Source organism: Phallusia mammillata, chromosome 5 (assembly GCF_965637545.1).
Source record: "Phallusia mammillata chromosome 5, kaPhaMamm4.hap1.1, whole genome shotgun sequence".
NCBI classification, from domain to species: Eukaryota; Metazoa; Chordata; class Ascidiacea; order Phlebobranchia; family Ascidiidae; genus Phallusia; species Phallusia mammillata.
In genome coordinates, this window is record NC_137256.1 from 5,346,515 (window position 1) to 5,360,583 (window position 14,069).

Sequence of the window (14,069 nt, forward strand, 5' to 3'; positions counted from 1 at the left end):
GGTTTTGTAGTTTGAAAGAGAAGCAAAAATATGTTATAAAAATACTAAAAAAATACGTTGAGGCAAAAAATATGTCGCGGTTTTCCTCTAACAAATATTATTTGAGGACGGCGGAACCGGAAAATAAACTGATGGATATGTTGCCACCACTGTGGGCGATAACATGGTCACCTTTAATTCATTTTCAGCACCTGGACAACCACAGAACCTTGCTGTAGTCAGCGCAACAACGACCTCCATCAGTTTTCGGTGGGACCCTGTTCTCACGGCAACCTCGTATGAAATGGTGGCAACCAGCCCCACCGACACATTAAGAAACATCACCATGACAACGGAGGGCACTGTAGATCGTCTGCAACCTGGAATTGTGTACCAACTTTACGTTGTGGCGATCAACGGTCCTTTAAGGAGTCCAGAAAGTGATAGGCTGACTCAAATAACTGGTAAGCAACTTTGGATGTTTGATATACATGTACAATTGTTTGTTTTACATTAATGCAAATGTCTTAAGTTCGTTTGTTTGTGATTAAAGTGTGCACAAATTACAGTATGTTAAAATACGATTCACCCTTTTTTGTTTGAGATGTGTTTTTTTATTTTTCACCAGCCTGACAAGAAATAAACCGGCCAATGTTTTTAAGTTTATGAATGTTTTTACAACCATATCGGTTTGTCTGTTTCTTGTATTAATTTAGTACAAAATTTGGCATAGGGCAAGAAAACCTGTTTTTAAACATTTGATAATGTGAAGAAAACATTTGAAACGTTTTCACAGTCATGTAGTCTTACACATTTACCCTTTTCAGTCCCGGACCCTGTTATGTTTATTCTGGGAACTGCCAACGTCACGCAGACGAACATCATGGCAGCTTGGACGCGACCACATGATGGGGCTGAGTCTTATCTTGTAACTGTCACCAACACATCGGTTACCAACATGAGCCAGTAGGTTCCCTTCTAACATTCATATTGCCAAAATTTTACGTTGCGTCATGTAAAAATGCTTTTGGCAAGTTTATTTTGCGTCGTGCGTTACATTTGAAGCGCGTTTTCGAAAAGGGTTCTAACATTCACGTAATTTGTAAAAACAATTCGTGGTCAAAATTTTACGTTGCACCTAAAAAGAACTTTTCTGGCAAGTGTAATTTGCGTGCGTTTCGACATCCTACTTGGGATGCCTTTATGAGGATAAATAACACCTAAGGCGTTTCAAACATTGCGATGAAATCTGTACGAAAGCACACAAAGGCACCTTCCAATTTTAAGTAATTTGTTGTAAAGCACCAAAAACATCTTATTTTTATTTTATATTTCATCCTTGCGGGTTTGAGAAACACTTAACCTTAGGATCCTGTATTGATACATGACAAACAACCTATACTATATTGCGTAAAAAGCTTTTTGCTTAAGCACACCTTGCATATATCATTATCACAACGAATTGATTTCGTGCTGCAGGACTGAGAATTTTATTTCGCTTACTTTCGACGACGGAATTAGACCTGGCATGATGTACACCTTGTGTGTCCGAGCCGTTACTCCCATGAGTGGTGCCGGTATCCAAAAATTTAGTGAGGAGCAATGCATTGACGTCTCCACCGGTTAGTGTTTTTAGTAGTATATTTACAAATACATGTATGGTGACTTATTTACAGTGTACATCACTTTGTTTTCTGAAAACGTAGACCTTCCTAGTTTTTGCATACCACATTTTCTCGATTTTAAGTCGGCCTCAATTGTGTGCGGCATGTTAAGACTTGTTGTTGTCAAGAAATAAATTGTGATACATGCAATAAAAAATGAACTAAATTTGTAAAAATGTAAGGCGGTCAAAAATATATCGGCATGTCTTTTAAAACGTGCCCTCGATTATAAGCCGCCTTAGAATGTTAACTGCACAAAAAATAGGGTAAAATTTTGTAAAATCGTAAGCCGCGAATTACAAACTAATACGGTATTTAAACCGCTAATTCCACTATTTTTTATTTTTCAACCTAATATTGCAACCTTTATTTTTAACGTTGCCTTTCGTTTTAGTTGCGGGCAATACCTCAGCGCCTTTGGAGATCGCTAGTACTTTTACTAGTCTCACCTTTTCATGGAATGCCTCCGAAGGAGCCAGCTATTACAGAGTGGAAGTCGTACCGTGAGTTTGCGGCATCATGTTTGAAACTTTTTTACACTTTATTTCAAGCCCTATCCAATTGCAAAGTGTCGATGCAAATAAAATTTTACTTGACTTGACTTTCGTTAGGCCTAGTATTTTCAGATAATCTGGATGATTCTGTAATGTTTAGTAACAAATTACAAACCCAAGCCGCCCTCTTTCAAAATCAGTCAGGCAATTGAATCACTGTCATTTTTTTAAAAAAAACTCGCCCCTTAACTAGCTCATTCGTTCCAGTGAGCAAATGTCGGGCGGAGTAACCATGGTCTTCAACATCACCGCACCAACCCTTAACACAACGGTCAATGGGCTTGTGGCTGGAGAATTCTACATGGTAACTGTTACACCGTTTAATGAGGCCGGAGTGGACATGAACTTGGCTGTTACTGATAGTTTTACGTCACCAGTAACCAGAATGCAGACGAGTAAGTTTTTTAACTTATTTTACTAAACACTTCGTAGTGCCGTTGAAAACCATAATACTTTAAATGTTGTGTAGTAATAAAGATACCCGTGACATTCAACGTAGTAAAGCTTATAAACGAGTTGAAATAAGCATGGGTATTTGAATTATGACATAATTCCAAACGATTAGCGTGAATATCTGCATTATAGTCGGTGATTTAAAGTGAAATCGAAATCTGTACATTTAATTTTCTTAGCTTAACCAATCACCACAGTGTGGTTTGCGATTGTCATTTTACTTACTAGTACACACACAAGAAACTTACTAGTACACACACAAGAACACGAAATTATTTTTGCCTACAAGTTGTCATGTTGTTTTCACTACTGTTTTCTTGGCGACACTACTAAACTTACTTTTGTTTATTTGTTAGACCCACTTCCACCTACCGTTACTGTGCTTAGCTTCACAAACTCAAGTATTCAAGTCGAATGGAGCACAGTACCTAATACTGTAGTTGCAATCTTGTCGATTCGAATAAGCGATGGAGAGCCGGCTGGCAGTGCAACGGTGATAGAAAACGATGGCCTTTTCTTCCCACGTGATGGTACGACATCAACGATCACAGGGCTTGCTCACGGTACAGAGTACAACGTGACGGTTGTAATTATTGCGCTTACAAAGAGGAGCGATCCCGGACTCGCAACGCAAATAACCTGTAAGTTTTTTTTATCGTATGCTTGAATGTATTTTAGCTATATGTTTTTTTTAAAGAAACATTTTGTTAAGAGTTTTATTCTCTTGTCGTGTAGCACAGGTGATTTGATGCTGTAGGGTAAAAGTTTTGATTTTTTTGACATCACTGCTACTTTATGGTACTAGTGTTACCTTAAGCCTTAAACACTGATGTGGGGTGTTGGTATTATCAATGCCGCAACCAATTTGCCGTAATTTTCTCCTTGATTTCTTTACATGGTATTTACATTTCATACACTTTTGCAGTATTTTGGTTATACCGATGCACCGTAACCCCTCACCGCTATCATTTGAAAGTGTCTGTAATTACCGTGCTTTAAAAATGCAGACTAAACATTGCCATGAAATTACAACGACGATATTAGTGCTTTAAAATTACAGGACAACACGGTAACCAAGTTAAGTTTGGGAGTAACGGTTGTGTTTACACGTAACCGCCAATCTCTGATGTCACTTTCAACTCATAGCATTCCGTTTAACAATTGGCGGCTGTGTTTGAGAGTTTGTTTCAAATGTATTCCTCATTCTCATGACATAGAATCGATATCAACCTGGCTTTCCATTTTCCAGTGCCCGCTTTTCCAAGCGGAATCAGAGTGACGAGGCAGACAGTGTCAAGTATTGACTACTCGTGGGACGACACCTTCGGCGCAACCAGGTACTTTATTCTGCTCGAGAACAGCGGCACAATGGCTGCCCAAGGCGAAATGACCACCACCGTCTCCAATGTAAACTTCACGTCTCTCGAACCTGGCACAGAATACCGAGCACACTTTATCGCAAACAACTACGGTGGCAACGGCACCACATCGGTTTACGACTCAGTCACAGGTAAATTACATTTAAAAAAACTACACATGTAGGTTATTGTTAAAGTTGTTGAAGCAAAATTCCTCTATCAATATATAAGCATGGACACTACTTTAAGGTCTCAACAGTGCGACTGGCCCAATTATGAGCACAACCATGTAGTTTCGTGGATTGTTTGTTTTGTAGACAATATTCTACAATATCCGTTTAACATAAAAACCAATAGATTTTAATGTTACATACTGAAACTATGTGCTTTGTATCTCAGTGATTGCCAGCGGACCAGCAGTTAATGTTACAAATGTGGCTGATACCTCATTGGACGTGTCGTACGATTCGGTGATCGGAGCTCTCAGCTACACAGTTGAATACACCGGCGATGGTAAATCTTTGTATATTCTACACAATTTGCTAGCCTTTACAAAGCATTAAAACTTTCAAACATTTTAACATTCCCTTGATTGTTATCGAAATTTCCGATGTGTTTAATTCCGCTAATATGTTTTTGCATCGACTTTTAGGTTCTAAACGTCGCGTTTTTGGAGCATTTGCTACATGATATGCTTAAGAAGTTGTAACCGTATTAAAACGCACATGCTTCTGGTTAATAGCATATCGGTTAATCAAATTTTTTTGTCAAAATGCGCAGGGATTGCATATAATCGTACACGTGTTGCAGTTTTTATGGTTAGACAAGAACACTGTTTGTTGACTTTCTGACGTAATTTCTGGCAAAAACTACTTCTTAACAAATCTTTTTCTATGACAAAGGTACAACGATGAATCAAAGCAGTGGACTCAATCTTGCCGCATCGCTGACTGGTCTCACACCGGGTACTCAGTACAACATCACTGTGTTTGTGGAATACGAGGCAGGCAGAAGTGGCGGAAGCGAAGTAGCCACTCGCGTAACAAGTAAGAACTGGCTAATCCAGGTTTCCAGTCAAAAATTATAGCCCTGTGAACATACTTATATTGCATTATTAAAAAATTTGGCCAAATTTTATGTAAAGAGCCCTAGAAGATAGAGTATTTAAAGAGAAAAGCCTGTGGCCTCGTTCAAATCAAGAAAACAGATCTAGTATAAATTTACGCAAATTTCCTGAAAGTTTAAGAAGCCCCTTCTACCTGTACTATCTTTATCTTCAGCACCGAACCCACCGAGCAACATCTTCGTAATCACCAACAACGAGAACGAGGGAATAGCAGTGAACTTTACCGCATCTGTGGGTGCTGCGGAGTACATCATCACTGCCACTGGATCGACAAGCGACACCCTAAGTCGTTCAACAGCAATGACCTCCGCCGCATTTATGGACGTCGTATTGGGAAGTGATTACACTGTTACAGTAGTTGCTGTCAACATCGACGGCCTGATGAGCAGCGTTGCCGAAATTACCGTCATCGCAGGTTTGTTTCATTACGAAAGCCAATAAAAAAAATTGAACTTACTGAATAGGTTGAGAAATACATATAGGGATGCTCCTTCTTTTGTAAAAGCGTTGGACACTGACTTTAAAGCGATTCTTTATTCCATATGTCGTATCTGGATATGGATTACTGATTGTTTGTGTCGTAATGTAATTTGCGAAAAACGGTTATGAGATTGCATAAACTAACGTAAACGAGACATCCGTGGCAATAATTTAACGTTGACGCAATACGATCAACAAATTTTGTAACAGTTTTTTTTTCAATTACTATTAAGCCAAACAAAGATATTCCATTTTGATGCTAGGCCTTCATTCGCTAAACATCTTATACTTAACTGCAGTAAAAAAAGAAAAAAATGCACGGTAGCTATGTAAGCACTGAATTGAAGCCTGAAATTCAAGATTTCGCATTGAAGCCCAAATACGCTTTCTCAAACAGTATTTACACCAGAAGTCACCCCTTTACTATACCTAAGCCATTTGCAAAGCACCATTACAAAACGATTTATCTCGCACCATATTTTTTAACAGCGGCGCCCAAACTATTCCAACTTGAACTGACCCTTGTTGCTGAGATCGGTGTCTTCACAAACGACCTACTCGATTCAACCTCGACTCGGTTTATTGGTTTGTCGGCCGATTTAGTCGGAGAACTCCAAATCGCTTTTCGTTCCTTGTCTGGTTTTGGTGACGTCTTGGTCGATCGGTTCCTGAGCGGAAGCATCGTTGTCTGGTTTGTTCTTTTGTTATTTATTGTAACAAAAATATTGCAAATCTGAATGTTGTTTTTAAAATAAGATGAATATTAAAATCGAACTCTCGTGTGCTACATGCGTGGTACACAACTTTAAGGTGGAAATGAAAGTTTGTAAACCTGTTTTCAATTCATACCTAGTTTTTATAAGGATCCTGCGGCGTCGTTTATTATAAGCCCAGTTTCACCATTGATAGTTGTATATAAGCGATTCCCTTCATGTAACCAATGTGTGTTTTACGTGCGCCTTTGGATATATAACTCTCTGGTGCCACTCAACGGGACTGGTCCACTGACTGCGAAACTGCTATGATCTATGTATACATTTACCCGAAGTACCCAAACGTACAAGCTTTTTTAAAGCATTTGAAAAGGTAATAAATGCAGCTGTATTTTTTTCCACACAGGGTTAATGTTACTTCCACCAACACCAGTTCTGACGTGAGTCAAGCCATCTCCAGTTTTTCCGATAACATGGCCACGTTTAACATATCCATTTTCGTCCGCGCCCCAACTGCTAGTAAGTTTGTAATAACTTTCTGGGATGAATTACCAACTTTAAATGCACAAATGAATGATTTAATGTTGTAGTGCTCCCAAGATTTTTTGGTCTAAGTCTTAGACCATTATTTAAAAAATCCAAACCATGAGGAAAAAAACTGTCTGCGGAGTATTTTTTTTTTCATTACTTTGCGAAATTTCAAACATATAAACGTTTATAAACTATTGATAAACGCTCAAAACGAGGCCATAATAGGCAATGGTTAAACATGCGTTTGTTTCAGCACTTCTACACCTTAAGACTATAAGTGCCCCGATTAGCAAATATCCGGTTTAGAGTTGGTAAGTCGAACTGGGCTGTTCGGCTCGGTGTTGGTTCTTAGGGTGAAATAAAACGGATTATTTTACGGTTCAGTACGCCTGTTCTTAATGTTGTCGTAATTTTACCTACTTTCGGTCCTTGTAGGATGTAGGTGATATTGGGTTCGGGCCGGAATTTGGACTTGTACTTTTCGACTTAACAAAAAATAAACTTGATGGTTTAGTATAACACACATTTTGTTTCAGATTTGAACGAATGTCTGTTGTCGCCCTGTCCCGCCAACTCAACTTGCAACAACACTGAAACATCTTTCGAGTGTAACTGTGACATGGGATATATCAGTAAGAACGCATTGTGTTTGAAATTGTAACTATACAATAATTTCACAAAAGCACCAGCTTGAACACAATACATAAATTACATGTCTGTAGTACTATTGGTTTTTGTTTGATCTGATTCTAATCGTCCGCTTTGCTCTGCAGAGAATGGTTCGGTGTGTGACGACATAAATGAATGCAACGACACGTCAGTGTGCGACGGAAACGCAACTTGCACCAACACCGACGGAAGTTTCATGTAACTACAATAACAAATGTTTTGTCTGTAACAAATCATAGTGAACAAATAACACAAGTCAACTTAACCTATAAGTGTCAACGTTACGAAATACACTAAAAATGATTTTCGTGATATTTAACAAACCATTACACATATAACTGGGAACAAAGCTTTTCTATATCCCTATGTTTTTTTTAGGTGTATGTGCAACTACGGTTTCAGCGGAGACGGATTTTCATGTGTAAACATTGACGAGTGCTTGCCAGGTGGCATGAACAACTGCAGCGACTTTGCCTCCTGCGTTGACCAAGTTCCAGGATTCAACTGCACTTGTAATCCCGGATACATGTAAGGGTTGCATAAAAACTGGTCAAATCAAAATTGAGTGCTGTGTCATAAACTCTGTGATGCTAAATCGTCCATATGGCACCGTTTCATTATCGTTCGTTTATTTTGTTTGGTTTAGTTTCAAGTATAGTGGTCTGTCAAAATCGTGTATTTGCAATTACGGTAAAAGCGATTTTGTGGGACATTGTGACTATGTTTACTCTGTAGGGGTGACGGAGTTAATTGTACGGACATCAACGAATGCCAACCAACAAGTCCATGTACTGACAACGCGACTTGCACCAACCTTCCCGGAAACTACACATGTGACTGTGACACGGGTGTGTTTTTATTATTAAACACCTCCACGCTTTTCGTAACCAACCGACTGGCAGAAGTTTGTGGAAAAACTTAAGTTTGTGAATTAATATGTCCTATAAAATCCTACTTGAATAAGGAACAGATGATGCCAATTTTCCTTGGTAAAAAATGTTTTCTGTTAAAAAATTATACCAAGCAGTCGATTCTGTAATTCATGGTAGAGCCATAACTAACAGAAAAAAACATACGCAAATTATAGACAAAGGACGTTTGTTAAGTATCGATAGATGGTGTGAAGAGTAAAGTTATTTAAATTGGGGTTCGGAAGTAAATTTAACAAAGTTTGTAAGTTGGTTTTATTGTCATTGCTATTGTAACACCTCACCGCACACCCAATAGTCCTAACCGTCATCTTTTTCACACAATTCGCAAATACTCTTTGCGCTATTTTTTCAAAATTTTCACAAATACTCTTTGCGCTATTCATCGGTATTTTGCAAACTCTAGTGTGAGTTAGTAGAATTTCCGACGTTAGTAGAATTTCCGTAATTCAAATGGTATTTATCCACTGGCGGTTTTCACTGGGGAACAACTGTCGTAAGCACACTGATATGTAATCTTTATATTTTGACTAACTTTCAAGGTTACACCGGTGACGGAAACACAAACTGCACCAATATTAATGAGTGCATGAACCCAACGACCTGTGACATGAACGCGAATTGCACCGACAACGATGGGTCTTTTATTTGCACTTGCAATGAAGGATTTTCTGGTGATGGACAGGCAAGTATTAAACTCGGACAAGCTTAAACTTACTGCATGTAAAATCTGCTAAGTTTAAGTCACCTTTGTCTTCTTTGTGGACTAAATTGTGAAAATCCTGTTTATTGCATGAAACCTTTCCTCAACTTAGTGCATTGTGCGTTTTCCAGACATGCGACAACATCAATGAGTGTGAGGTTAACAGTTCGCTATGTGCGATGAACGAAATGTGCATGGACAACACCGGGTCATTTGATTGTGTGTGCAAACTGGGCTTCCAGAGAATCAGTAAGTTCGTTGCATTGAAAACATTGCAGTAACGGCAAATACTGTTGTTTTAACTTGTAGTGGTCTTGTTATAACATTACTGGTCTTGATATCTATTTACAAGATTTTCAGAAGTATACATTACTGAGATTAGTTTTGAAGCCAGTATTTAGACATTCGGTCACGGCACACAATTGAACTATAATAACAGTGCGCCAGACCTATACGAGATGTTGTATTGAATTAGGCCTGGCACGCGTGCCAAGGTTTGCACGCGAGGTGTTTTTTCATGGCACGCCAACCGATTTTCGTGTTTATAATGAAGTAACAAACAAACCTGTTACATTGCTTGTTTTCAGTTTTTATCATACCATTGTCTTAAAATTCAGCTTACATGCACAAAATGTTCTGTTTTCTCCTTATTATTGATATCAGCCGGCACGAACCACCATTATTTAGAAAATCGTTGGCACGCACGGTCATTAAAACATGGAAATAACAAGTAAATTGGCACGCGTCGCCTAAAAGGTTGCCGACCCCTGAATTAGGCATTCTAATGCGACAAGCCATGATCGAAAAGAATCCCTCGGTACTATTTGAGGGTTTGAACCCTCGACGGGAACATAACCAGGGCTGGTGAAAACATTGCTTGTGCAGCTTATGTTGTCTAGTAATTCATTTGCGATACCAACCCTAACACTTTAAGCGTGTCAGTTCATAACAGTTGTATGAGGAAATCTATATTTTTGACTTTTCAAAATTAACGGTAGGAGTCATTGTATATGTGGTTTCTCGATGTACTTATTTACACATGTGGAGAAAAGCTTAACACATTTCAATACAGGCTAATAATAACATAATCCAAAACCCGACGAATAACAGGCCTAGGCCAAACTGAATCAACCGCTGTACACAGTATTTTCTCACAGTGTATATTTCACAAAATGTAATACAGGCTACTCTAAACCCTCACATTTTTTCATACAGATGGCAGTTGTGAAGACATCGATGAATGCTTGCCGGACGGTGCCAATAACTGTTCAACCAATGGCAGTAATTGCGAAAATACCCCAGGCTTGTTCAACTGCACATGTTTGACTGGATATGAAGGTACATGTTTGTGGTGCTTTGCTTTTGCTTTAAAGTCGGATTATGAAAGTTAACCAACTGCACATTGCTTTTGCAGGAGATGGAACGAATTGTACAAATGTTAACGAATGTGAAGTATCTTCTCCCTGTGACCCGAACGCAATGTGTATGGATACCGAGGGCTTCTACACGTATGTATGGTCTGCACTTGTGTGTAATTTTGTGCAAAGTAGGTAACAATAGTCAGGTAACAATAGTATTTCCTGGTGCATTTACCGTTTTATTCAAACCGCGAACACCTAGTATTGTTATGAGAAAGTTTGCAAAATATTGTATTCTGATAAAAATTACAGTAATATGTTGACGAGAGACAGTGGCCTATGGTTTTATCCATGCATGGCTAACGCAATAAAATTAATATTAGCTTATAGATTTACTTTATACATTATCATCTAGTAGGGTTACACTGAATAATATGTTAAATAGTTAAAACCGGCAACGATAGTTGAAATACTGATATTAATTTACTACCACTTAATGATTTGTGCAATTGTAGATGCAACTGCAATAGCGGCTTTTCTGGTGACGGACTCAACTGCACAGACATCAACGAATGCAACATTTCACCGTCAGTTTGTCACGCCAACGCTACCTGTACTAACACCCCACCAGGCGAATTTACATGCACTTGTATTTCTGGATATTCTGGCAACGGCCAAAACTGTTCAGACATCAATGAATGTGAACCTCCTGGTGTCAACAACTGTTCGTCGATGGCTAATTGCACAAATGCACTTGGTACCTTTGAATGCAATTGTAGGAATGGCTACACTGGCGATGGAGTGAATTGCAGTGATATAAACGAATGTAACCTTACCCCGTCGGTTTGCCAAGCCAATGCTGAGTGTACCAACACTCCAGCAGGCTCATTTACATGCACTTGCCAAGCAGGATACACTGCCGATGGTCAGAACTGCATAGACGTAAACGAATGTGTATCCCCTGGTGTTAACAACTGTTCGCCGATGGCTAACTGCACAAATCAGGATGGTACCTTTGAATGCACCTGCAGGACGGGCTACACTGGCGATGGATTGACGTGCAATGATATTAACGAATGTAACATTACTCCATCGGTTTGCCAAGCCAATGCTGAGTGTACCAACACTCCAGCAGGCTCATTTACATGCACTTGCCAAGCAGGATACACTGCCGATGGTCAGAACTGCATAGACGTAAACGAATGTGTATCCCCTGGTGTTAACAACTGTTCGCCGATGGCTAACTGCACAAATCAGGATGGTACCTTTGAATGCACCTGCAGGACGGGCTACACTGGCGATGGAGTGACGTGCAGTGATATTAACGAATGTAACATTACTCCATCGGTTTGCCAAGCCAATGCTGAGTGTACCAACACACCAGCAGGCTCATTTACATGCACTTGCCAAACAGGATACACTGGCGATGGCCAGAACTGCGTAGACGTAAACGAATGTATACCCCCTGGTGTCAACAACTGTTCGCCGATGGCTAACTGCACAAATCGACCGGGTACTTTTGAGTGCAACTGTAGAACAGGTTACTCCGGCAGTGGTGTGGAATGTTCAGATATCAATGAATGTGACGACATGCCATGTGACACCAACGCTGGTTGCACCAACACAGACGGAAGCTTTTCTTGTGTCTGCAACAGCGGTTACACTGGCGATGGCCTCACCTGCAGGCGTAAGTAACGACTTCTTTTACTTTGTAATTCAATACTGCCACGTTTGGTCAAATCGTTTTTCCAAGGTCTTAAGTTTTTTTGTCTTAAGTTTTATCTTGTTTACTTTGTTTTGCCTAAACAACAAGTATCACTGTCAGTGGGAATGGTAGTCGGTATTTTCTTCCATTTTTCCTAAAAATTACCAACAGTACGTTTTTTAACACGATAACGTGGCGTGTTACCACAACCACCTGCTATAGGAACAAAAAAAAATTTTAAGATCAAGCTATGTTAACGATGGTTTTGTTTGCAGTAAACACGTGTGCTATATTGGTAAAATATATATATATATTAAAATGTGTGTTAATAGTATGTGGCATTGTAAAACGAAACTGTTAGAGTTTTAATTAAGATTGCGTGTTGCCTAAACAGGTGTCGTGGTCGCTGAACTGGTGACGACACTTGTTGAATTTTCGTCTGAACTGCAAGACAAGACGTCAACCGCATTCACAGATCTTAGAGTTTACATCGAGCAACAGCTGATGGTGAAGTTTACAATCAACATTACCATTCAAACAATTTCATTCTTCCCTGGAAGTGTAATAGTCATGTAAGTTACCAACTACCTTTCAATGACTTTTTTCCTTTCTTACTAAAACACACTGGTTTCAGTCGAGACTGTGCCAAATCAAAACATAAAGTCAGGCCGGTCCTTTTGATTTGGTTCGGGCCAGTTCAAACTGGATTTGGTCTAATTCGAATGTGTCTGTACAATTAGGCACAATTAATTGAAATTTACGATAAATGGAACTTGCGAAATACTTTTTAAACTTTTAAAAAAACATCAGGTTCGGTCCAGGTTGCAGCATTGTATTAATTTGGAAACAATCCGGTCTGCATTTTATAATGCTTCATGACACAAGGAACTGTGATTAGTGTTTAAGTAATTATGGGTCCCCTTCCCTGAAGGGACACATATTGTTTTTGTCCGTATTTTTTTTTTCTTTTTTCTTTTTTTCTTTTTTCTGTCTAACGCTGGTTTGTTAAACGCATTTGGTCAAGAAAGAGTGCTTCAAATTTATTCAAATTTGGACAGATGTTAGTTATTAATCTAAATTTGATCCTCCTGAAGTTTGACCCCGAATTACCCAGTGGTTCACCCACAGGCCCCCAAAATGCAACTTTTTTAAAACATGGTTTGTTATATGCGTTTGGTCAAGAAAGAGTGCTTCAAATTTGTTTAAATTTTGTCAGATGTTAGTTATTAACCAAAATTTGATCCTCCTGAAGTTTGACCCTGAATGACCCAGGGGTTCACCCACAGGCCCCGAAAACGTAAAATTTTTAACGCTGGTTTGGTAAAGAAAGAGTGCTTCAAATTTATTCAAATTTGGACATATGTTAGTTATTAATCCAAACTTGATCCTCCAGAAGTTTGACCCCGAATTACCCAGCGGTTTACCCACAGGCCCCCAAAACGTAAATGTGTCTAACGCTCGTTTGGTCAAGAAAGACACTGTAGGCAGAAGTCCCAAGAGAGTAACTCACTGGTTTACGATAGCAGGAGGGCTCAGCTTGACGTCGGACAGACGTTTTACGAGACGTCGTTTCGGTGATTAGAAATCAGCTGTTTTGCACAGCAATGCTATTTCGTTTTATTAAGTTGTCACTCACATTTTCAGTTTTGGCGAAGGTTTCACACCTATGACGTGATTTAAACCTAATAAGCGTGCTTCGGTTTCGTATATGTCAAGCAAAACTTGTTAATCAAAATAAAGTTGAAAAATCAAACTTGACATTTTTGCAAGATAAATGTGTTTTTTTAAATGCTCGTTGTCAGGTTGGCCGCCGCATGACCATGGGTTACTTAAGGTCAACTAGTAGG

General features: G+C 39.1%; 1 protein-coding gene across 1 annotated transcript in view; it reads left to right on the forward strand.

Moving 5' to 3' along the window:
- LOC145229131 (uncharacterized) overlaps positions 1-14,069 on the forward strand; it is a 33,593-nt gene that overhangs the window by 13,671 nt on the left and 5,853 nt on the right. The window contains exons 27-48 of the mRNA XM_080094412.1: positions 189-443; positions 807-945; positions 1,459-1,601; positions 2,038-2,146; positions 2,405-2,592; positions 3,007-3,291; positions 3,900-4,160; positions 4,408-4,521; positions 4,911-5,054; positions 5,289-5,549; positions 6,104-6,305; positions 6,734-6,846; positions 7,395-7,490; positions 7,632-7,725; positions 7,906-8,055; positions 8,263-8,375; positions 8,999-9,141; positions 9,291-9,408; positions 10,375-10,497; positions 10,574-10,667; positions 11,033-12,204; positions 12,617-12,794. Of these exons, the coding sequence (XP_079950538.1) occupies positions 189-443; positions 807-945; positions 1,459-1,601; positions 2,038-2,146; positions 2,405-2,592; positions 3,007-3,291; positions 3,900-4,160; positions 4,408-4,521; positions 4,911-5,054; positions 5,289-5,549; positions 6,104-6,305; positions 6,734-6,846; positions 7,395-7,490; positions 7,632-7,725; positions 7,906-8,055; positions 8,263-8,375; positions 8,999-9,141; positions 9,291-9,408; positions 10,375-10,497; positions 10,574-10,667; positions 11,033-12,204; positions 12,617-12,794 (4,495 nt within the window). The remainder of the gene's footprint in view (positions 1-188; positions 444-806; positions 946-1,458; positions 1,602-2,037; positions 2,147-2,404; positions 2,593-3,006; positions 3,292-3,899; positions 4,161-4,407; positions 4,522-4,910; positions 5,055-5,288; positions 5,550-6,103; positions 6,306-6,733; positions 6,847-7,394; positions 7,491-7,631; positions 7,726-7,905; positions 8,056-8,262; positions 8,376-8,998; positions 9,142-9,290; positions 9,409-10,374; positions 10,498-10,573; positions 10,668-11,032; positions 12,205-12,616; positions 12,795-14,069) is intronic.